The 25,495-nt window shown below is 39.2% G+C and overlaps 1 protein-coding gene across 1 annotated transcript in view; it reads left to right on the top strand.

Annotated features, from left to right (window-relative positions):
- The window catches only part of ADAM23 (ADAM metallopeptidase domain 23), a 163,367-nt gene that overhangs the window by 43,503 nt on the left and 94,369 nt on the right, over positions 1-25,495 (top strand). Inside the window, exon 3 of the mRNA XM_029224413.1 lies at positions 1,927-2,003. Within this exon, the coding sequence (XP_029080246.1) occupies positions 1,927-2,003 (77 nt within the window). The remainder of the gene's footprint in view (positions 1-1,926; positions 2,004-25,495) is intronic.

Genomic DNA, 25,495 nt, shown 5'->3' with positions numbered 1-25,495 from the left:
TATTCATTTGGAAGTTTTGCTTCATTTGTTTTGCTGTCATAATTTATGTGTAGTTTTTTGTTTTATGTGTAGTTACTCTTTTTACCACAATATATTCTTGTTTATAAAGATGCTCAAAGAAGTACATTTATCACCTCTTTTAGGTCAGGGTGCCATTAATGAACTCTTCTCTACTATTTAATGTTCTTAAGAGAAATATGCCTAAGGATCTATCTTATTCTCAGGAAGTAAGGTTTTTCTTTTTTTTTTTTTTTTTAAACTTTTGGGACCCAGAGATGAAAAATTTCCCCTTGTACAAATTATTCATCAAATAAAAATTTTCATGCAAAAATTAATGCTTTAAGACACAGAATGAATTTAGATTAAAGACTCTGTGATATTTATAGTAGATAAATAGAGGTTCTGCTACAGATGACAGAGACCATACCTGACAAGACAGAAATTTCTTTCTCTCTCAAGGACTTGTCTGAATACAGGAAGCTCAGATCAAGGATGATGACCCTGTTCTACTGATACATGGTTGTTTGGGGTAGACATGGTGTCCCGTGGTATTAGGGATTGAGGTGCCTTCTCTCTCATTGCTCTGTATTTAAAATTTAATATGTTAATTTCCTTTTAATTTTATTTATTTATTACAGAGTGACTATCTGATCAGCAGTTATGCTTAACAAGAAGCAGAAGTCATGGTTTATTTATAGTGTTTTATAGGTTTAGCATGGTAAAAGAGTCTTGACAATAAATACTTGGTTAATTAATTGAAAGTTCATGTATTTGGGGGAAGGGTTGTTAATGTACAACTGTTCGCAAGACCCTTGTGGTATGAGTTGTGGAGCAAACTGTCCAGGGTGGGAAGCGATCATACATCACTGTGGAGGGAGGGACAAATGCAGTGCTCCTGAAGTCCTTAGTTCGTTCCCAGCAGGCGTGTGAAGGAAGCTTCCTGGAAAGTAATGGCGTCGGGCTGCCCTTGAAGGAGGGGTAGGATGTCTATAATGCGAAGTGGAGGAGAAGGGCAAAGAGGAGCATGGGGTGGCATTGAGGGAAGGGGGACTGGAAAGTGCCTGGTTGCCGTGCATGTAGCACTTCACACACCCACTGTACCTTAGGAACGAGGTCTGGAGGAAGGAGGTTTGTGTGTGTGTAGGGGTAGGTGTTGCATGTTTCCTTGTCCTTTTTTTTTTCTTTCTGATTGGGTGACAAAAGAGTTTTATCTTGGATAATACTTTAACAAAACTTCATTGATTTGTTAATTTACGTTATTCAAGACGCTTCTGTGAGCTATACCAGTCTTTCATACCTAGAATTTATGATTCATGTTTAGATGAGATCATCTTTGTATTTGGATTAAATCACAATGAGGACAGTATTTGTAAATGTGTGACTTTCAAAGGGGGATATAAACTCTCGTTATCCACGACGGGCCTGGTTTGAAGTGCTTGCTGAAGTTAACAGGTTGTGCTATCCCATTTTACCGGCACATTCTGCTGATACATCATTTAGAGAAAGTTCCAATTCCTGATGAAGAGCAGAGCGCTGACATGAGTTTTCACTCAGGTGTGCAGAAAGAATCGGTTAGCTTTGTGCACAGAATAGGCTGAAATCAAGCTTTGGTTAGTCAGACTTTTGCATAATTCATCCCGGTCCGTTTGAAAGTCCAGTTGAATCTGCTCTTAATCTTTGTCACGATGGGTCCCTTTTAAAGGACTTTTATTAGTTCCTTGCTGCACAGATATTTGGGTCTTCCAAGTAAGGCCATGACAATGCACCTGATTTCTTAAAGAAATGAATTGTTACATAAGGATCCATAAAGAGATGAATCAGTCCATAAAATTTTCTTCTTATTAAATATCATTCTTGATATCAATATAATCAGCTTTAAAGATAGGAAAGTAAGCTAAGGTTCTGTCTGTCTTTTTGAATCCATAGGCTGTCCATCTGGCCCAGGCAAGCTTCCAGATTGAAGCCTTCGGCTCCAAATTCATTCTTGACCTCACACTGAACAAGTAAGTATTTAGTTATGATCCTGTTAAGAAGTAAGTGCGGTAACACTCTACTTCATGATAATATTTTAGTCAAAGTAAAATGTCTGTTGTTGAAGCAACCGATATTTTATAGCTGATTATATGTCATATAGCACCTAAAGAAAAATATAAAAGTCTGAAGTTAATTCTTTTAATAATAATAATGTCTTTTTATTCCTGAAAGAAGAGGCATTTAACATTTAATTTGTTAAAAATCTCAAATACAGTTCTCAGATATTGTGATTTTAAATGGAACAAATATTTAAAGTAATGCTAGTTAATTAAGTGCTAACTATAATCTTTACAATATATAGCAAGCATGATAAATTACTGACTCAAGTATAGTTAGACTTCAGTCTAGAAATTCCACTTTACCTTTCAGTATGCAATTCACACGACTTCTGTGTGAAGAACAGAAGAACAGAAGAAAATGATGACTGGCAAATACCTATTTTGAGAAGGTTCTTCGCTTCGTAATTTGCTCTAATACAGTTGGTTAGAAATTTTGGTCCTGATGAAGATTTACCCGATTTTTCTCCGAGCATGTGTTTATGTTGATATTTAAATGCTATTTCCCAAGTTGGAACCAATTGCACAGATGTCTTTGTACAAAGCACGAACAAGAGCTGTTGCCTTAAGCAGGGCTCTTCAGCCTCGAATTGAGCCAGCAGTGAGCCTTTCTTTGGTGAAAGAACTTTCCGGCATGGTTTTCTTTAGTTTAAGAAGCTCCAGTCAATATTTTAAACTCTCATCAGTATTTTGACCAAGACTGCATTTTTGTCAGAAAAATACCACGTAATGCTATCAGACACTATAATGTGGGTGACCACAGTCAATATCTGAGAGATTGCAGAAGACTATAAAGAACAACTATTAAATTTCTTGTGTGCCAAATTCTGTGAGCTCTGCAGAAAAAAAGATGCAGGGTCAGCTTGGGTGCTCCTTACTCAAGTGTAATTGCAGCTTTAAGTCAGAATGAATCAGCAGAACTCAGGATTTCCTGTGTTGAAGATACTGCAGGTTTTCCTCTTTGAGTCTGCTGAGCATTGGTTGAGCTCCTTTTCACCATGCTGGGTCAGCACTGTGCCTGCGAAAGGGTCATATGGGGACATCCAGGGTACTTAGAGGTCTGGAGACACATCAGAAAATTATTTACCGCTAATAGTTAACATGCAGAGGAATCAAATTGAGCACCTACTATGAGCAGTCTTTGCCTTAAGGAGCTTATAGTCTACTTGGGAGAGGTTAATAGATAAACGTATAATTTTAGAGCAGTGTGAAATTGGTTGTGCTGGAGATAAACATGGAATGCTATGGTAGCACTAGAGAGAGGAAGCTCTCCAGGCTGGAGGAGTGTGAAAAGGCATCTTAGGAAAGGTGATGCTTGAGCTAAATCTTGGAGGGCAAGTGCTAGTGAGGAAGGGAAGTGTTGGGGATGGATGGGTGAGAGAGGGAGAGAGAGAGAGAGAGAGAGAGAAAATGGAGAATTGTGTTCTAGGCAGAGGAGAGAGTGTGTGCTAAGGAGAAGGGCCATGTAGCAGTGGGGCATGTTAAAGGGAGCATGAGTCTTTTGTTGAATTTCTTGGTAAATTACAAGGTTGAGGGAGGTGAGTCAGAAGAGGTAGGCCCAGGGACAGCTCAACTCATGCAAGATCTTGTATGTCATGCTCAGTGCTGGGCTATTATCCCCTAGACTGTGAAAAATGAAGTAAGCAGATAAACAGAAGTTCTGTTCTCAGGAAGTGCTAAAAGGCATGGAGAGGGAATGCTTTTAAGGCGTCTTCGATGGATAAAAATCATTAGGATTGCTTTGATGTGGGTGACAAGGCAGAAAGAAGGGTTAAAGTTAACAGGTACCTTGATTGCATAGCTGGGTGGAAGGTGGTATCGAGGTGAAATGGGCAGCACAGGGCAAAAAGAGGTTAAATGGTGAAGAGAAAAGAATGTGAAATCAGAGTAGACATAATTGATTTGAGGGGCTTTGGGACATACATGAAGCCATGTCTAGGCAGTAGGTGGATATAACAGTCTAAAGCTCAGGGAAGAGGTGGGGGCTAGAGATAATAGAGTTGAAAGTAGTTTCCATATGAATGTTAATGACAAACGTGGTTGTGAATGAGACCATGTTCATTCAGGAAGGGTGGGTAAAATAAGGAGAGCGTAAGTTGGGAAGATTGTTACGGGTTGAGAGGAAGAGGAGCCAATGAAGGGACAGAGAATGAGTGATCAGAGTAGTGGGAGGAGAATCAGGAGCATGATTGAATAGAGAGTTTCAAAACAGAAAGTTGTGGTGTATAGCCTCACGTGCAGCAGAATGATCTAGTGAGATAACGGGCAAAGATTGCCTTTGTATTTACCTATTAAGTGATCACTGATGGTCTGAAGGCAGCAGTTTCCATAAAGTTTGGGGCAGAAACCAGGTTACAGTGGGCTGGGAGTGACTGAGAGGAGATGGTTTGGAGACAGCATTGCTCATTGGGTAAGTTTGGGTGAGAAGGAAAGAGAGCTAGCATAGTAGCCAGAAGAAGACATTGGGGTCTAGGAAGGGGTTTTCAGGGATAACAGAGCAAGTGTTACGCTGACAAATGGAGATGTTAAGAGTGAGAGATGAAGATACAGAAGAGAGGAGATAATTTATGGAGCAAGATCTGGGTGAAGATAGAAGGGAGTGAGAGCAAGAACACAAGGGCAACTTAGGTTTGAACCAGGAGAGAGTTCATTCCTAACGTGTATGAAGGTATTAGGGCATATGCAGGTAGAGATAAGCTTGTAGGAGAAGGGATGGAGTTCAGTGCATCTCTGAAGATTTCTTTCTTCTTGGAGACAGCATTATCTATCATTGGGATGGAGAAGGAGGGTGGGTTGGGCTTGAGGAAAATGATGAAAGTTTAGGCTAACACGGAGAGAAATGGGTGAGGAAGCTCACCAACGTCATGTTAAAGAACTTATGAGCAATCTTCATTAGAAGTCATATGTTATGTGTTGGTCTTTGTGTCATTGTACCTGATGGTGTTTTATTTTATTTTTTTAACCTGGAGTGCTCAGTAACTCTGTCACTGCACTGTGTGGGGGAGGAAGGTAGATTGTAGTGTGGATGTTTTCTGGTTCACTTTTTCTGGTGGTGACTCAGAGGAAGAGCAGTGGAGACAGAGCTCTTTGAATACTGGTGAATAACTAGGGTAGTTTGCTATCAGGATCCAGTTTGGGTAAGAATGGAGATGAGGTCAAGAGGACCAGGAAAAAATGGAGGTCTCTATAGGGACAAGTAAATGCAGTGAGAGGGAGACCATGAGACCCATAATCACATGGTGTCTCCCCTGTTCAGAGTCCCGAGCCTTCTGAGCGCAACGTGTGTGTGCAATGCTCGCATGACCTCCGGAGACAAGGGAATTGGGTAAGAGTGTGACAAGTGTTGGCCAGGGTGGGTCTCTACTTTAAATAACTTTCGATGGCTGTGATTCACTAAATTTCAATGGCTGCTCCATTAGAATGAACGTAAAGATTCAAGAGAATTTTTAAAATCAGTCATGGAGAAAGAGCTTCTGAGCAAAGAGGAATCTCATTTCCACCAAAGGGTGGTCGTTGCCACACTATTTACAACAATTTTAAATTGTTAAGGTGGGGAAGGGCAAAAGGTGTAGGATAGGTATACGCGCTCAGTGAAGGAAAGAAAGCATTAAGGTGTTAACATAAACTAATCAAAGTGGTATCTGCAGAATCTAAATGGTTAATGACCTCACCAGGGTTGGACTGCCAGCTTGTGAACACTACCCCGTTGTGAGTTCCTGGGAGGAGAGCTTTCTGAGTCTGCGCTTTCATGGATTGAACAACTGAGGCCTTGGCTTGCTGAGGTATCTCACGGCAGTGGTGCGTGTTTTAATTTAGCCGACAAATATTGAGTGAGCGTCTGCTCTATGCCTGCAATTGCTCTAGGTGCTGATGCTGCTGGTTGTGAAATAGACAAGTTCGCTGTCTCCCCTCATGGAGCTTTGTTCCAGGGGAAGACAGACAGTGAACCACTAAATAAAGACGAGTGCATTGAAAAACATATAGCTGGGCTACGTGATGGAAAGAGACTTCAGCTGGGAGTGGCCAGTGTGGTTTAGATGTCACAGAAGCCAGAGGGTCTCTCTGAGGAGGGACATTGAGCTGAGACCTGATCATCCAAGATGAGACACCACATGAGGCTGGAAGGTGAGAAGGTTCCACTCAGCTGGGACTGTGAGACAGCAAGTGCTGAGGAGAATGTGGGATGTTCAAGAAGGACCAAGGCTGATGTGACTGGAGTGCAGCGGGGGGCAGGGGATGGTGGGAGACTGAGGAGATGAGGTCAGAGAGGATGCCATGTAGCCAGACCGTGAAGGGCCGTTGTCCACGGGGAGGCATTTGGGTAGGACGCCACTGGAGGGCAGGAAGCATGGGCATCACACCATTCGGTTTACATTTTTTTAGCCCAAAAAGTCCTAGTTGTGGCTTCAGAGGATCTTTTGTCATCCTTTCAGGATACTCCCCTTTTCAATTTTGTTTTGTTTTTTCTCTAGAACGACCATTGTTCCAAGTTACATAAGGTTTAAAAAGGACTACTAGATTAACAATTCTGTTTCTTTTTTGCCTGTACCCCGTGGCATGTGGGATCTCCAGCGATCCAACCCATGCCCTCTGCAGTGGAAGCACAGATTCTTAACCACTGGACCGCCAGGGAAGTCCCCAGCAATTCTTAATGTGTGTTGTTGATCCTTGGAAGTCCTCAGGGAGTCTGAGGATTGTCTCTCTGATATGTGTGATTGGAATTATGCCATATTACCTATAGTTAAATGTGCTGGCGTCTTCAGCAAACGTTAATTGGGAATAATTGTGATCAGGGTTACATAATGGTCGAGAGCATAGGTTCTGGAGTCAAACAGACCTGGGTTTGAATCTGGAGGCTGTCATTTACTAGCTGTGTGACCTTGGGCAAATTTCTTAACTTCTTTTTTAGTAATAGTTTGAGATACAATTGACACACCATGAAATTCACTCCTTTAAAGTGTTCCCTTCAGTGGTTTTTATTATATTCACAGAGTTGTGCAGTTATTACCACCATCTAATTCCAGAGCATTTTTGTTGCCCCAGAAAGAAACCCTGTATCTATAGCAGTCACATCCCCTCCCGCCAAGCTTCTGGTAACCACTCATCTACTTTCTGTTGCTATGAATTTTCTTATTCTGGACATTTTATATAAATGGATTTATACAACTTGTGACCTTTTGTGATTGGCTTCTTTACGTAGTGTAATATTTTCAAGGTTCATTTATGTTGTAGCTGAATAATATGCCATTGTATGGATATATTCTTAGCTTCTTAAGCTTTAGTTTCCTTTTTAAGCTATAGGTTGTTGTAAGGACTAACTAAGATAATGTGTGGTACTTATACATGTCTGCTAATTGGAAAGGCATGCTCCATGCTGTGGACTGAATTCCCCCTAAAATTCCTATGTTTAAGCCTTAACCTGCAATATGACTGTATTTGGAGATAGAGCCTCCAAGGAGGTAATTAAGGTTAAATGAGGTCATATGGTGGAGCCTTGATCTGATAGGATTAGTGTTATTATAAGATAGACACCAGAGAGTTTGCTCCCTCTCTCTCTGCCATGTGAGGACACAGCAAGAAGGCAGCCATCTGCAAGCCAGGAAGAGAGTCCTCACCAGGAACTGAATCAGCCAGCATCTTGTTCTTGGATTTCTAGTCTCCAGAAGTATGAGAAATAGATTTCTGTTGTTTAACCACCCAGTTTATGGTATCTTTGTTCTGATTTTGGGGAGTATTTGATTTAAGATGGATACCTAGAAAATGTTGATTTAAAGAAATATATGCCCACAGTAGTTTGCTCATGAAATGTAGTTCATGCAATGCTTTTGAAAGAAGAAAACAGCCACATTGATGTAGTTTCAGCTAGATTAAATGAAGACCCTGGCTTTCGTGCTGATTAACGTGGTTAATTCATTCTTTATTCAGCCAACAAACATTTATTGAGCATCTAGTTTGTGTAAGGTACTGTGCTGAGCAACCCAGGGAATTCAGAGCTGTGTAAAAGAATCCCTCCTCTCCAAGAGCCCATAGCAGAGAAAAGAGATTAAAGTATATACAAATTATAGTAAACATGATAGGAAGTGACTTGGGAAGCCTTGGTGTTGGAAGGTTTTATGGGGAAGATGAGATTTAATGTTTTTCTTAAAGGATGCTCTCTTGGTTTTGGTTCCCCTGGCAGCAGATCCTGAAGCAAGGAAATACATTTAGGGAGCTGAGGAGTGACAAGTGGAAGGGAAGGGAGCTAAAAAAGGGTGATTTCCCACATGCCCAACTGGGGCTCATTCCCACTGAGGAAACCCTGGGAGTCCATGGATTCATCCTCTAGAACATGCCAGAATATTATTGAACTGAGGGGTGAGGAAGCTGGAGTTTTGTTCACCAAGTGCCAGTCTGTTGTTGGTTGAGAGCTGTTTCTGGGAGCAATAACTTTTCAGTATGTCCCTCGTGCCTCCTCTCAGGTAGAAAAAAGCCAGAAATCTTAGGTATTTCCAGTCACCTGCCTTCAGCGTGTTATGCTGAGGCCATGTGGGCAGGGCATGTTGGAGTCTGCTACAGATGCTTCGATTTGGAAAGATGTGGTAGGGAGAAAGGTGCATTTTACGTGGGGAAGTGGCAGAGCCAAGGTTTGAGAGCAGGAAAGCATCGAACCCCTGGTATGAGTGAAGACTAGTGAACCCCTTCTCTCAAAGAAGCCTGAACCACCAGTCAGCAGATGGAAGGCAAGCTGCCTGCTTGGAGTCACTGGATTCAGAGGGGGAATTTCAGTCTTGTTCTGTTGACCGTTTTTCCAGCTCTGCAAATTTGGAGATTTGAACTTAAAATTTGGTTTATAAGGAGAAGCATGCGGAGGAGAGACAGGTCTCCTGCCCCATTTTCCTTTTGTGAATGAATAGGAGCAGAAGCTGTGGCTGGAGAAGAGTGAGGCAGGTCCACCTGCAGTGCAGTCCGGGGCGGACTTGTGAGTTGGCTTGACTCCTGACCTAAGGTTGGCTGGCCATACGTGTCAGTGCTGACCCCCTGCTTCTCTCCTGTTATCTGCCTATCAGTCTCACTGCTGGAACTCCTCTCACACATCTGGGCGAGGGAAGGCGCTGGCTTTTGGGAATTCAGGCTTTTGGTCTCAAACTTGCTGCTGAGGCTGCCCGCTGAGGCATGTTTTCTGGGTTTGAGTCCAGACGAGTTAGAAATGACGAGTAACCTTGCTTTCCATTTCAAAATTCTATGTCTTTAAGATGCTGCTAACTCATAGGCTAAACGCTTTATTTCCTAATTTCAGGGGTCTGTAGAAGGAAGGCTATCTACTGCAATAGTAATGATGGTAATAGATCCTGTGCTAAGCCCTTTACTCATGTGCTCCAATTTAAATCCTGTCACCAACCCTGCAAGGAAGATGTGATCATTTCCAGCAACCTGAGACCTGGGGACATTCAGTCACATGCTGTTGTGCAGCCTGGGCAGTCTGTCTGGGGTCTTCTTCTGTGGCTGCTTTGATCACAGCCCTGGACTATAAATTTACAAGGGAGCTGGGCATAATTCTAATGCTTGCTCATCTGTTCACATTAGGTGAGAAAAAAGAATGTAACTATTTCAGTCAATTTTTAACAGTATAAAGAAAATGCAGAAGGTTCAGACAGGATTTAAAATAGTCCTGTTTTTTTTTAAAAAAAATTTATTAGGTAACATTTGTTTATAGCATTGTGTAAGTTACATGTGTACATTAGATTTCTACTCATGTATACACTACAGCATGTTTCCACCCAAACTTTAGTTATCATTCATCAGTACAATTGATCCCCCTTACCCGTTTCACGCCTCCCCCCCTCATTCCTGCTCCTTCCTCTCTGGTAACCCCTACTCTGTTCTCTGTATCTATGTGTTTGTTTTTGTTTGGTTTGGTTTATTTACTTAGTTAAGTTTGTTTTCAATATTCTACATATGAATGAAATCATATGGTATTTGTCTTTTTCCATCTGACTTATTTCACTTAGCGTAATACCCTCAAGGTCCATCCATGTTGTCACAAACGGCAAGATTTCATCTTTCTTTTAAAAATATTTATTTATTTATTTGGCTGCATCGTGTCTTAGTTGTGGCATGTGGGATCTTTGTTGCAGTGCACGGGATCTTCGTTGTGGCGCTCAGGCTTCTCTCTAGTTGTGGCATGCGAGCTCTCTAGTTGTGGTGCGCGGGCTCCAGAGCACGTGGGCTTAGTTGCCCTGTGGCATGTGGGATCTTAGTTTCCCGACCAGGGATTGAACCCACGTCCCCTGCTTTGGAAGGAGGATTCTTAACCACTGGACCACCAGGGAAGTCCCAAGATTTCATCTTTTTTTTATGACTAAGTAGTATTTCTTTGTATGTATATATACCATATGTTCTTTATCCATTCATCTGCTGATGGGCACTTAGGTTATTCCAATATCTTGGTTACTATAAATAATGCTGTAGTGAAAATAGGGGTGCATATATCTTTTCAAATTAGTGTTTTCTTATTCTTTGGATAAATACCCAGAAGTAGAATAGCTGGATCATATGGTAGCTCTCTTCTTAATTCTTTTAGGGCTATCCATACTGTTTTCCACAGTGTTTGCACCAATTTACACTCCCACCAACAGTATATGAGGGTTCCCTTTTCTCCACATCCTTGCCAACACTTGTTATTTCTTGCTTTTTTGATAATAGCCCTTCTAACAGGCATGAAGTGATATCTCTTTGTGGTTTTTATTTGTGTTAATTAGTGACGTTGAACATCTTTTCATGTGCTTGTTGGCCATCTGTATGTCTTCTTTGGAAAAATGTCTATTTAGCTCCTCTGCCTATTTTTAAATTGGGTTGTTAGTTTTTTTGTTGTTGAGTTGTACGAGTTGTTTATGTATAAGGGCTATTAACCCCTTATCAAATACGTGATTTGCAAATATCTTTTCCCATTTGATAGGTGTCTTTTTGTCTGGTTAATAGTTTCTTTTGCTGTGCAGAAGCTTTTTAGTGTGATGTAGTCCCATTTGTTTATTTTTCCTTTTGTTTCCCTTGCCTGAGCAGACATATCCAGAAAGATATAACTAAGACTGATGTCAAAGAGTGTATTGCTTATGTTTTCTTCTAGGAGTTTCATGGTTTCAGAAATTAAGTTCAGGTCTTTAGCCCATTTTGAGTTGATTTTTATACGTGGTGTGAGATAGTGGTCTAGTTTCATTTTTTTGCATGTGGCTGTCTAGTTTTCCCTACACCATTTATTGAAGAGACGATCCTTTCTCCATTGTATGTTCTTTGCTCCTTTGTTGTAAATTGACCATGTATGTGTGGGCCATCAGTTCTGTTCCATTGACCTATGTATCTCTTTTCTGCCAATGCCATACTGTTTTGATTACTATAGCTTTGTAATATAGTTTGAAATAGATTGTTTTGGGTAAGATGAACATTTTAACACTGTTCATTCTTCCAGTCCATGAGCATGAAATATCTTTCCATTTATTTGTGTTTTCTTCAATTTCTTTCAACAGTGTCTTAATAGTTTCCAGAGTGCAGGTCTTTCACTTCCTTGTTTAAATTTATTACTACATGTTTTATTCTTTTTGTTGTGATTGTAAATGGGCTTGTTTTCTTAAATTTCTCTTTCTTCTAGTTCATTGTTAGCATTAGAAATGCAAGAGATTTTTGTATATTGATTTTGTATCCTGCAACTTTACTGTATTCATTTATTATTTCTAACAGTTTTTTTTGTGGTGTCTTTAGGGTTTTCTATGTATCCAATCATGTCATCTGCAAATAGTGACAGTTTTACTTCTTCCTTTCCAGTTTGAATGCCTCTTATTTCTTTTTCTTGCCTAATTACTCTTGTTAGGACTTCCAATACTATGTTGAATAAGAGTGGTGAGAGTGGGCATTCTTGTCTTTTTCCTAATTTTAGAGGGATAGCTTTCAGTTTTTCATCATTGAGTATGATGTTAGCTGTGGGTTTGTCATGTATGGGCTTTATTATGCTGAGGTACACTCCCTCTATGCCCACTTTATTGAGAGTTTTTGGTGTTGAATCTTGTCATATACTTATTGGCCTGTAAATTTTTTGTGTGTTGTTCTTGTCTGGTTTTGTTATTAGGGTAATGTTGACCTCATAAAATGAGTTAGTAAACATTCTTTCCTCTTCAATTTTTGAGAAGAGTTTGGGAAGGCTAGGTATTAAATCTTCTTCAAATATTTGGGAGAATTTACCTGTGAAGCCACCTGGTCCTGAACTTTTGTTTTTTGTTTACTCTCTTAATCTCTTTACTAGTGATTGGTCTATTCAGATTTTCTATTTCTTCATGATTCAGTCTTGGAAGGTTATATGATTTTAAGAATTTGTCCATTTCTTCCAGGTTGTCCAATGTGTTGGTGTATGTAGGTGTTTGTAATATTCTCATATAATCCTTTGTATTTCTCTGGCATCCATTGTTATTTCTCCTTTCTCATTTCTGATTTTATTTAGCAGAGCCTTCTCTCTTTTTTTCTTAGTGAGTCTAGTTAAAGGTTTGTCCATTTTGTTTACCTTTTCAAAGGTCCAGCTCTTAGTTTCAATGATATTTTCTGTTCTCTTTTTAGTCTCTTATTTTATTTAATCCACTTTGATCTTTATTATTTCCTTCCTTCTGTTGACTTTAGACTTCATTTGCCCTTCTTTGTCTAGTTACTTTAGGTGTAAGATTAGATTGTTTATTTGATATTTTTCTTGTTTCTGGAAAAAGGCGTGTATTGCTATAAACTTCCCTCTTAGTAAAAATAATCCTGTTTGTTGAGCAGACCAGACCATCTGTTATGGGCCGAATTTTGTCCCCCCACCAAACTTATATGTTGAAGACTTAACTTCCTAGTAACTCAGAATGTAACTGTATTTGGAGATAAGGACTTTAAAGAGGTAATTAAGTTACAATGAAATCTTTATGGTGGGCCCTAATCCCATATGACTGGTATCCTTTAAGAAGAGGAAATTTGGACACAGACTTGTGTGTGCACAGAAGAAAGACCATGTGAGACATGGTGAGAAGGAAGCCATCTGCAAGTTGAGGAGAGAGGCCTCAAAATGAAACCAGTGCTGCTTAGACCTTGCTCTTAGACTCTAGCCTGCAGAACTATGAGGAAATAAATTTCTGTTGTTCTTTGTTATGGCAGCCCTAGCAAACAAATACACCAGCCTCATCCATTTATTGCTTATTGCAGTGGGATAGTCAGCATTAAGCTGCTGCTTGTTAATGGGTAAGCCTGTTTGTTTCTGGTAGCTGATTCTGCTGCTATAATTTCAAAGTGTTGTTCTGAGAGATTATGGTCTCTTTTGCATTTATGAACTTCAGGGAGAGTAGAACTATTTATGCAATTTTGAAAAAGTTTCTGTGATAATAAGGAACCTTAAGAGGCACAGATCCCCAAAGTTGCTGTGAGTATTGATTGCCACTGTGCCATGTGCGATACAATGAAGATAAATATTGCTTTTCCTATGTCCTAGAGGCCCAGTAGTGTTCTAAGATTTCCAGTGCTGGCAGGAATGAGCTGCTGTGGGGTTTCTCTCCTTAAGTCATCCTTTCCTGTATATTTTTAAGCATTTTGATTCCATAGTACAGGGTAGTTCTTTTTGCCTTACTTTCTCTGATCAGGTGAGTACCTATCAGGTCTCCCTTGGGCATTTCTGTTTGAAGAGTTAAACCTATATTGAATGCTTTGGATAATATCATTATCATTTGCTTTTGATGGCCCATCTTTAAGCTGCTAGATCAGGTCCTGAAACTCTTGAAAAGATTTAAAATAAGTATTGCCTAAATGTTAGTAGGTTCTAGTTCTATTTTATAGGATGTGTATCTGACCTACTTTCAAAATGGGTTGAGAATGACTTCCACAATTAAACATGATAGCAGAAGCATTAAAAGCAAAATCACAATTAAACCATTGGTATATTGTACTGATTTTTGGTTTCCGTAGGTGGATGAGATCTAGTGTTAAGTAGTGAAGGACTGTGGATGTTTGCCCTCTACCTGCAGTAAGAGACTTCATTACCCTCTCCCCTTCTTGCCTGTTGACAGTAATTATTATGGGTGAATGGGATCCAGAGAAATTAAACACCAGGCTGAGGAAATCATGAGGGCTATAGGAGCTAGATTTAAATTCTCTTAAGTTCTAAGAAATGAGAAGACTGTGATTGCCCAGAAATGAGGAGCTGTGGTGATAGCCTCTCACACAGAAAAGAAAAAAAAATAGGTATCTAAATCTAAGAATTTCTAGCAGAATCAAAGGGATCTAATTGTCAGTGGGATCACATGGCATTGTTTTTTTAATCTGGGGTGTATTGAATTAAGAGACTATTACTTTAAAAAAATTATTTATTTATTTTTGGTTGCATTGGGTCTTCGTTGCTGCATGCTGGCTTTCTCTAGTTGCGGTGAGCAGGGTCTACTCTTTGTTGCGGTGCACGGGCTTCTCATTGCGGTGGCTTCTCTTGTGGAGCATGGGCTCTAGGCACGCACGCTCAGCAGTTGTGGCTCACAGGCTTAGTTGCTCCGCAGCATGTGGGATCTTTCCGGACCAGGGCTCGAACCCCTGTCCCCTGCATTGGCAAGTGGACTCTTAACCACTGTGCCACCAGGGAAGCCCAAGAGACTATTTCTTGACTGATGGATTAAAGAAAACCCTTTGCAGGTGTCCACCCCCATGCAGAATGTGGCCAAATTAAACTAGAACTTAGTTCATTCTTCAGACTACTTCTTGGTTTTTATGGTTACCAGGGGCGTGGCGGGGGGGAAGGATGGGGTGGGGGAGGGATAGACTGGGAGTTTGAGGTTGACATGTACACACTGCTATACTTAAAACAGATAACCAATAAACATCTACTGTATAGCACAGAGAACTCTGCTCAATATTCTGTAATAACCTAAACAGGAAAAAAATTCAAGACAGATTAATGTTAATGAAGAATTACAGCAGAAGTTAATTTTGACAAAAAAATTGAAAAGCACAGAGGATTAGCTGTTATAAGGCATCTGAGATGAGTTAATTGCATAAGCTACTGATTTTAGATCTTACTTTTCTGACAGTTAAGTGGGAAAGGCCAGGTGCTGGGGTGTATAATTTCCATTATCTGATAAATGAAGTTTATCTGTCTGTCTAGAGATATAAATGTTTTCCTATCAGGGAGAAATTTATCCCTTTGGTGCTGGTGTAGCAGAACATTTGGTAGCATAATGGTTAATGTCTGCAGCCATGATTTTGTGAATGACCAGAAAAGTTACATAAATGGACTTCTCACGTAGTAGCCAAGCATAATATACTTTCTTTTTTCTTTTTTTTTTTTAAAGAAGATGTTGGGGGTAGGAGTTAATTAATTAATTAATTTATTTTTGCTGTGTTGGGTCTTCGTTTCTGTGTGAGGGCTTTCTCCAGTTGTGGCAAGCGGGGGCCACTCTTCATCGCGGTGCGTGGACCTCTCACTATCGCGGCCTCTCTTGTTGCGTAGCACAGGCTCCAGACGCGCAGGCTCAGTAGTTGTGGCTCACGGGCCCAGTTGCTCCGCGGCATGTGGGATCTTCCCAGACCAGGGCTCGAACCCGTGTCCCCTGCATTAGCAGGCAGATTCTCAACCACTGCGCCACCAGGGGAGCCCCCGGGGAGCCCCCGCGGAGCCCCCGCTACTTTCTAACCTCAGTGGATTGATGGATAGATTTCTGTTGATTGAAGCCTTTTATGAACCATTTCAAACACTTTTTTCCAGAAATGTTTATTGAGTACCTGCTAAGTCCCAGAAAGTGTTGAAGCTGCCAGAGAGAAACTCTTCCCTCATGAAGCTTACAGAACAATGGAGGAGAAAGACAATCCTACAGGCATCTCAATTACAGTCTGAGAAGTGCCGTGGTGGGGAAAATTGAGGATGCTTTTATCTCCTTAGGAGGGGTGGGATTGAATAGGAAGCTAAAGTTTATGGAACTAAATGTCTAAGCCCAGACCTAAAGTGTAAGAGTTGGCCAAAGGTTTGAGGGTCAGAGAGTGTAAGGGCCTGAAAGGTAGGCAAGAGAGATGAGGCAATAACTACCCTGTATCAACAGCCCATCACTTGCATACAGCCCGTGAGCATTCCATATGAAACATTGACTCTGCAGGCTTGGAGAAATTGATAAAATCACACAGCAAGTTGGAGAAAAAATAGAAACTTTGTCATGGTAGGGTGGTATGTCTGGGGCAGCTTTGTAAATACACACCTGAAAGTACCACCGCTTGCTGTTTTTAAAATTGTATCTTTTAAGCAATAGGATTTTTTTCTCCTATAGGAGGTGTGGGCAGGAAGGTTAATGAATTTTACATTCTTCTCATCATCTACTTTGTTTTTTGCTCTGAATAGACAGTAATTGCCATTTTAGTACATCCAGCAGAATTTTGTCTCAACAAAGATGGTCCACGTTCCTCCCCATGTAACCTCCACAGAGGAAATGATAGACAAGGGGAGCATGGCTGACCTGCCGACAGGTTAGATTTCTTACAACCTGCTTCTGATATAATGGCTATTCTCTGTATAGTTCATAATTAATGGAATATTATTTCATGTACTCTGTCCTGGCAGTTTATTTTATGCCATGTTCTGACTTTTAATTCATTAAATAGTCTTTTTTCCTACTCTCAAAAAAAAAAAAAAGAATCACACAGTAAGTGACAGAACTGGCATCAGAATTCACGGTCACCCACTGTCAAAGCCTTTGAGAGTTGAGATGTTTTTCAGCAATAAAGTAATCCCATTGAAGTTATGTTTCAAAAGCTCTCCAAAGGTGAACCTTAGCTATACATAAATAGAGACATAAATTTTATATCACTTGACTTTTTCATCTTGCTTTGCTTTCACTACTCCTATATTTTGCATAAATTAGTCCCAAGCAGTAACTTATTAAATTTCCTTTAAGTACTGTAAAATCTATATGAAGTAAGGGTTTGACGTCAGATAAAAGAGCTCATTAAGACTCTTGGTCATCATCTGCTGCCAATAAGAATTATGTTGTTTTCTAGAACCAATGTTTTGGTGATTCATAGACTAGAATCATCATGTAGGATCATTTCCCCTAATCTTTTAAAATTATTGTAAGAGTAGAATCTCCAACATTAGAACCCAAACTATGGTTTATTATGATTTGTTTATAAAAGTGTTCTAAGGGGTCAGTTCTAACTCGTCTTCCATGATGATAACCATGTGCTTTAGTATTTTGATCGTGTTTAAAGACAAAATCTATATAGGCTTTTTCATGTGACCATTTCTGCAAAAAGTTTCAAGTCTTTAATTCAATAAAAATAATTTTAAAATTAAAAACGAATCATCTATCTTTCTTACAGGAATATTTTTCAAACAAGAGGCTGAAAATCTCTAATACATTGTAGAATGCACATTTCATTTCTTCTTCCTTTATTTTTTTGCCCAACACTTCATAAGTGTAATAAGTTAGGCTAAACTATGTGACAAGAAGGATCTCACAGCATAAGGACAAGACTCTGTCTCTTATAAATGGGTAGAATTTCTTAGAGACTTGATTACATCTGAGGCTCTTCCTCATTGCTGTTAGTATCTATTCATTGAATGCTGACCGACCTGGTACTTGACCCCAAGGAGATGCTTTGCTCTTTAAAGCTATTCAGAGAATGGTAAAGGGTTTCTTTATGTGACTCCTGGCACTTGACCATCCTCCCCACTTCCATCCCTCTACACTGTCCTAGGTTAAGGGAAAATAGAGAAGAATAAGATGCAGTCTCCTTATGGAGCCCACAAACTAGGGTGGAATCAGGGAAAGCTACACAGAGGAGGGGATGGTTGAGCCGAATTTTGAAGGATGAGTAATTCAAAGATGAGTGGTTTAATATTTTTGGATGGGCGGGGGGGGAGGAACTCTTTTCGGCACCCGTTTATTTTTGCTGGCGAGTCAGTGTTTGATATGGAATGCTCACTGGATGTACACAAGTGATGGGCTGTTGATACAGGGTAGTTATTTTGCATCTTTTCCCGCACCAGTATCTCTACCTGATACAGCTTTAATAGTCAGGGGCAGTCTTATGGGCTGTGAAAATGAAGTATTGTTATTTTACTGAGGTTAAAAATTCATCTGTGCCCTTTTCTTTGGGGGAGGTTTAGTTAACTTTGTTCCCATGAAATCATTAATGTACTCGCGATGGAATGCAAACATTTAGTGACAGCAGTGCTTTCAGAAGTAAATAATACATCTACCTTTTTTCATCCAGCTTTGAATACCTGGGTCCTTTGTGCGCTTTTGATTTGGTGAACTATAGAAAATGAGCAAACTGCAAGACACTATTAATTATTCTTTTTTCATAAGAGCAGTTTGAGGCAAGGTTTCCAGGTCTGAGGATTTAAAGGCGTCAAACTGTTTCTACACCCGGCACCATCAGCAAGACGCCCATATTGCGTGTTCTTTGTTTTGACTGTATAGTTCTCCTCAAGATATGCTGTTTGGAAGTACTTATTATAATTCAAATATTGCATGACTTATTTGAAAATAATTTTTTTCTGTTTTATATGCAGGATGCTTTTCTTTCTTCCTGCAAGGCTCAGTAGATAAGGCTTGCTTAATATCTGGTGGTGTTGATCAGATACTGATGTAGAGTATCTTATAGCGTCGTCCCCATTTTCCTATAGTAAAGCTACGTAAAAAGCCAACAGAAAACCAGTATTTTTGGCTGTTTCTTTGAAGGCCACTTCCCGGTAAGTAATAATTAAATTACATGGGCCCCAAAGTACAAGCCTCACAAATCCTTAGGTGTTACTCAGCATGTGTGTAGCACAGGTGTGTGGGTGGGTAACCATGATAATGGATGATACTCCTACGTTCATGAAAATTGGCCTTTAAGGGACACAAAACCTTTTATGTTACTAAGACTTATCTCTGTCACAGCAGAGGATGATACAGGACTCTGGAATCCAAATGTTTTTCTTAGTAGAATTTCCCTAACAGCTCCGTAGCAATGCTTTTTGTAGAGCAGCTTAGGTGCCTCTCTCGTCTCTTTTGTGCAAAATCCAGAGAGTCGGTCCTATCCTTGCTTTGCTCTTGGCATCAGGGTAAGTCCAAGAACGTGAGAGTGTGCGTCTTTGAGCTAGATGTGCTTAGGTCTACTCTGATCTGTCTTCGCCCGTGAGAGGAGTCTGTGGTTAGCTGGGGGATGCTTTCCTGCCGCCATTAATCCCTCTGCCATCTTCCACTTCTGATTTAGGGCTTTGAATGTAGCAATCCCATATTTATTTTATTATTTTTTAAAAATCGAAAATGTTTTCTTACTACATAAAGAAAGCATGATCCAAATTATCTTTTGAGAGTTGGACTTAATTGCATTATTTCCTACTCTGGTGTTTTTGAGAGTTAAAAGTCAACATATAAACGTCCTTTTTAAAGGCCTTGCTTCTTGCATTAGAAGAGGCTAAGAGCTAGGTGACCTTGCTTCCTCTTTTGATTTGGCTAAAGTGTATGATTTTTGGATCTCCACGTTGAAGTTGGAGGGATTTACAAAGGCTGCTGAATTGATTAAAAGGGTTTTCACGATGTATATGTATATCAAATCATCACATTGTATACTTGAAATATCTTACACTTTTGTCAGCTATACCTCAATGAAGGTGAAATTTTTTTCACCTTTATTTGTGATCCCTGAATGAAAACTATTACAGGTATATTTGTGTATTTGGTTCCTGTTTCCAAGAACAAGTTACAGCTTCTTTTATGAGCTTCCTTTGAATCATGAGAAATTGAGGTTAGATAAATTCTTAAAAGTCAAGCAGTCCAGCTCCCTAGCTGATTCTCAAATCCTTTCTTATCCCCACTGAGTAGTCTTCTAGTGTATTCCAGAACACCTTCAGGCCTCAGGTAGCTGATTCTTAGACTGTGCTGATTTATCAAGTCCTTTTAAAAATACCTGTCTGAAACTTTTTACCTCCAAGTCTCAGATTTTGTATTTAAAATCCACTCATTCATGGAGACTAGATATTAGTCTACTTCATTCAATTATCAGCACTTTCTAGAAATTGGTTCCCATTGTCCCCCCACAATAGCCAAGACTCTGTTCATAAGGTGTTCACCTAGAATACAAAGTAAGAATGCAGATCATTTTTCACATACTTGAAAAGTACTATTTTTTAAGCATGTAAGAAGTCATTTATGGTTTCTCCCTGCCAGTGTTCAGTATTATTAAACAGCAGGAGCTTTTTGCAGTCTAAAAAATGATATTTTGAAGTCTGTAAGAACTTTCTGCAAGGCGAAAGCAATTCAGGTTGAATTCTGCCAGATTTTTGCTATCTCAGCATGTTTTACAGATGAGCTGAACTTAATACAGTCTATTAAGAGAGCAGTTAATAAGTACCCATTAATCGATATACAACCCAATGTATTAAATATAATTTAGTTTTGTTTCTAAAATTGCATTGAAATATGATAAAACCTTTTTGCATTCTGGTTAGGATCGAAATGCAGTAACCTAAATATGTTTTTAGTGTCTTCTTTGGAGAAAATATTAGGCTATTTCAAAAATCAAATTTGATGTCCAAAATTAATCTGTATCTGATCTGATTGTACTGGGAAGGATAATATAAAAAACACACTAACTTCCTTTGCCCTAGTTTGGAGAGTGAGGGTGGTGCATAGAAAGATAATCTAAAAACTGTCAGTGTGAAATACCATACTTTTAAATTTATTATTTATAATGTTTATTATTCTTAACGTATCTACCATTCAAATCTGATTGAAGATCCTCTTTTTATATACACATAGCAGGCACCTGTATGTAAGGGTGCGCCCTTTAAATTGGCTAAGTGTTTGACCATCCTCTTTATTCAAAACAGATCACCTTCTGATGCGTTTATGTTAAAAGATTTCATAAATAACTGTAGTTATTTTCTCCTGTGTTATCTGTGAACCAGCAAAACATTGCCTCTGGGTTAAGGGATATAAAGTTTGTTTTTTAAAAGCATGTTCTTTTTCAATAGCATGCTGTTAATTGAATCTTTACCATGTAAAACAAATATTAATGGTGAAAATCAGTATTTTCCATTGACTTTGAAGAACAGTAGAAAAGAAGTCAGGCACCTGTAAATAGCACGCTTTGGTGATTATGACTGATATCTTGTTAATTTCCACATGAACTTCAGGTGCAGAGGGTTAGTGTGACACAAACACCAGACCATTAATCATCTTTCTCATTCATGTATTGGAAATACGTACGACAGTGGCATAATATACTGTGTCATGGATCTGGGCAAAGCCCCAGTATTGTTTGCTGTTTTCATTTTGGTCTATCTCCAGTCCCCTTCTTATTCTCCCCACCCCTATCCAAATGAGGCAACCATTTTAAGGTATCTTACATGATCTTTTATCTGTATGTGTTCTTATCTATATATATATATATATATATATATTTCAGTTTTGTGGGCGTGTAATTTTATTTCATATAAATGGTGTTATTCTACTCAACACAATGTTTAAAGATTTATGCCTGTGACTGTGTTTATCTAGTCCATTATACCTAACTGTTGGAGAGTACCCTATGGAGTATGTCCAACACTCTTCCATTCTCCCAAGGGAGAAGTCTAGATTCCCTTCGGCTCTCTACAACCACAAGCCAGGTTGTAATGGACCTGTGGACCCATTGCCCATGGAACTGTGTAAGAATTTCTCTGGTGCATGTACCCAGGAGGAGGATGCTGGATCATACATTCTAGACAGATTTATACATAATTTGATGAAGTACTGCAGAGTTACCCTGAAGAAAGGCATGTTGCTCAGTGGAGCATCCCATTCATTTGTGGGATGGATCAAGTGATTTTTTTCCCTCCAGGCATAGTTATTTTCTGTATGTTGGGAAACTGATTGCTTGTTTTTATTGGTTAATGATTTCAGAAGTATAAGATTAAACCTTATGAGGTGAAGCAGTATCTCCTGTATAAATTAGTTCCCTTGGGATTCATGAATTTGGTCAGGCCACTGTGATCCTTCGGGAAACGGACTTTTACTCTTCCAGTGCACAGTGTTGTCTGATGTTGTCATGGTGTTAATTTGAAAAACTAGCATAATTAAAAAGGAGAAGCATATTCACTTTGTAGAACTGGATTCATATTTACTTAAAGTCAAGTGTCATACCATATGCCAAGAGAGCGCCTGTACCTGTGGCATAAGAAGAAAAGTTTATGTATATGACTTCTTACAGTAGGTGAGATAAAAAGGCACCTGTCTGAAAGTTGGACGAGAGGAGATAAGAGGTGAGAAAAGGAAGAGGGATGAAGGAATACATGGTCCATTAATACCTAGAACCTTGCCTGGCATGCAGTAGAGATGCAGTTAATATTTGTGTGATGAGTGAATTAGTAGTGTGGTATGGTGGAAAGTATGCTTTAGATTTATAGCTAAACGTTTTGATTTGCATTCTGATTCCGCAACTTGGGGAAATCCCAGAACTATTCTGAGCCTCAGTTTATTAAACTGAACTGAAATTGATAGGAGGACTAAGCAAGTTGCCCTCTGTGAAAGAGACCAGTGTATATAATAGACACTTAACAGGTGCTCAGTTCCTTCCGTAAAGTACCTATTTCTATTTCCTGACCATTAAGAATCTTTTGCAAATATTCTGTCATAAGTTGACTTTAGTCTTGGCCTTTTTGATGGCTGGTGTAAGGGTTTCTAAACAGTCCCTTATTTTCTATTTTGCTATTCATGGAAGTACTTGACTGAAAACTATAGTAAGGGTCTATTTAAAAACCATTCAAAATGATGACCACTTCACTTACACAATTGTGTATGCTGAAACGATGTAAATTTTGACCTATTTTTTTCTCATCACCTAAAACCTATAAAAGATTATTTTTAAAGGTCTTAGATTGTGAAACTTCATTTACACAAGGTTGCTAGGGAATGGATTGTTCCACATGAAGTGGGTTTTCCAGATAACTAAAGTTTGTTCTTTGGCATGCTAAACTTTAAAAAAAGAGTTATTTTTGAAAAAAATTCTTCTAAAATGGGTAACATATCTTCCTGTTTCTTTGATAGAATATATTTTAGATGTAATTTAACTTTAGAACAATATGCAAGGTTATTGTTTTGCTTGCCTGACCAGCAATATAATAGGTATTCTGTCTGGTTTCCTGCTGTAGGCTGTAGCTTTTTCTCTCAGTGAACCTGTTATTTTAGCCCAGGTCTTACTAATTTATTGTTTTTCATATGTTTTCACCTAATTTATTGTTTTTCATATGTTTTCACCTCCAGAATAAGAAATAACAAAAATTATTAGCATTTTATGTAAGAGTTAGTAACCTTGAATAAAGACTTGAGGTCTCCTTTAGCCATGTGTAAGAGATACCCTGCCTTTAAAATAGTGACTTCAAAGACTCAGTAAGCCTTTTTGCTTTGTGTCCTGCATGCTGGCCACATTCCAGGTGGTTAAGAGTATCATGAATCTGAGGAAAATAAGGGGTATTATTTTATTATAACAGAATAACTGTAGAAACGTATGTATCAATTTGATACATACTTTGTAGAGTCACAGAGTTTGCACCAAATTTCACTGTTTACAGATGAAGACCCTGAAATTCAAAAATAGGCTGTTTTGCCCAAGGTGACCCTGGTATACATTGAGTCCCAGGACCCATAACTTCTGGCTCTTGTCATTCTCCTTTCCCAATATGGAGGGCATTGCCTATAGGGCTCTTATGTATATGACTATGGTTTATATACATGATATTATTCAACCATACACTCTGTACCTAAATATTTCAAATTATTTAAATAGCACAGGTAAAGTAGAAGAAAGAATGAGTATATCAGAAATTTGATGAGGATTCTGGGACTGAGAAGGTAGGTTTTGGGGTATTAAATACCAGACTTGATTCCCATAAAGTTTCCTCTCCTGACCTTGGTAGAGCCAGGTGGCTTGCAGAACAAAGAAGGGACTACCAAGCCTCCCAGTGACTGAATTTGCAAATGGGTATATATTTGCAAACTAAGGCTTCTAACAACAATGGTTTAGATCTGGTTTTCACCTCCAGAATTATCAGCAACCAGACAGACTAAGTTAGCAGGACTTGGAATTCAGGCGAAAATGACAATAATAAATGACTTATTGATCACTTCCAGGGTGTGCTGCAGTTCAGAGTGTCATATGTGAACTGACTCATTTAATCTTCACGATAACCCAAGTGATGGGTACATTATTAACCACCCTCTATAGATGGTGAAACTGAGGCACAGAGAAGTTAGGTGTTGCACATTTAAAAAAAAATTTACTATAGTTAGTTTACAATGTTGTGTTAATTTCTTTTATGACTCATTTATACATATATGTATATTCTTTTTCATATTACTTTCCATTATGGTTTATCACAAGATATTGAATATAGTTTCTTGTGCTATACAGTAGGACCTTGTTGTTTATCCATGCTATATATATATATAATAGTTTGCTTCTGCTAATCCCAAACTCCCAATCCTTCCCTCCCCCATCCCCTTCCCCCTTGGCAGCCACAAGTCTGTTCTCTATATCTGTGAGTTTATTTCTGTTTTGTAGATAAGTTTGTTTGTATCATATTTTAGAGAGGTGTTGCATGTTAAAATCACACATCTAGTTAGTTAGTGGTAACCCTGGGATTTAATCCCCATTTTAGCTCTAGAGCTCCATTTTCTCTCTAGAGAGGTAACCCCATTTAGCTGTAAGGAAATCTAGATTTTCACCCAGCTTTTTACTTTCCTTGAGAGAGAGAGTTTGGGTATCTTGTGGGGCAACTCAGATTTACACTGACTCCTGGGAACATCTGGCTTCAATTTACTTGTGTGTTGACATTTTATAAAATGGATCATCACATTAAGAAGGGTTAGATTTAACGTTTAGACTTCTCTTACAAGACAGCATCATTTCTTTCCCCTGAATTAACATCTGACTCTCAGGGGGGTCACCAGGTTTTTTTGAATTTCTTACTAAGACTCTAGACAAACCATGCATTCTTTTTCACCACTACAGTCTCTTCAGATAGTGGTCTTTATCTACATGGTGATTCTTTGTTATATTTGAGCAAGTTTTTCAGAGGAAAGAGCTTATAGGAATAGATTCGTTACCACATGCTGAGCCCAGAGAAGGCAGGATGGTGGGGGGAATAAAGAGGGAGAGGGAGAGGGAGGATACAAACAGTAGTAATTTCAGCTGAAAAGTGAAATGTGATGGTCTTAAATGAAGCCTCTGTTCCTGAGGTTCACCAAGTGGTTGGTGTTTTTGCTAGGTAGAAGAGAACCTCAATTAGGACTCTTTCTCCAGGGCTACCTCACCTACTCACAACACAAGCTATCATACAGCTTAATATTCCTGTTTCCACTTTCCAGCCTTTGCTCTTTCTGACTTTTCCTCAGTTACAGCTTGAATCTGTATTTGCATTTCCA

This window comes from Monodon monoceros, unplaced genomic scaffold, assembly GCF_005190385.1.
Source record: "Monodon monoceros isolate NGI ecotype Baffin Bay Population unplaced genomic scaffold, NGI_Narwhal_1 Super_Scaffold_16, whole genome shotgun sequence".
In the NCBI taxonomy this organism is placed as follows: domain Eukaryota; kingdom Metazoa; phylum Chordata; class Mammalia; order Artiodactyla; family Monodontidae; genus Monodon; species Monodon monoceros.
The sequence above is the reverse complement of the archived record's forward strand: the minus strand, read 5'-3'. Positions and strand labels throughout refer to the sequence as shown.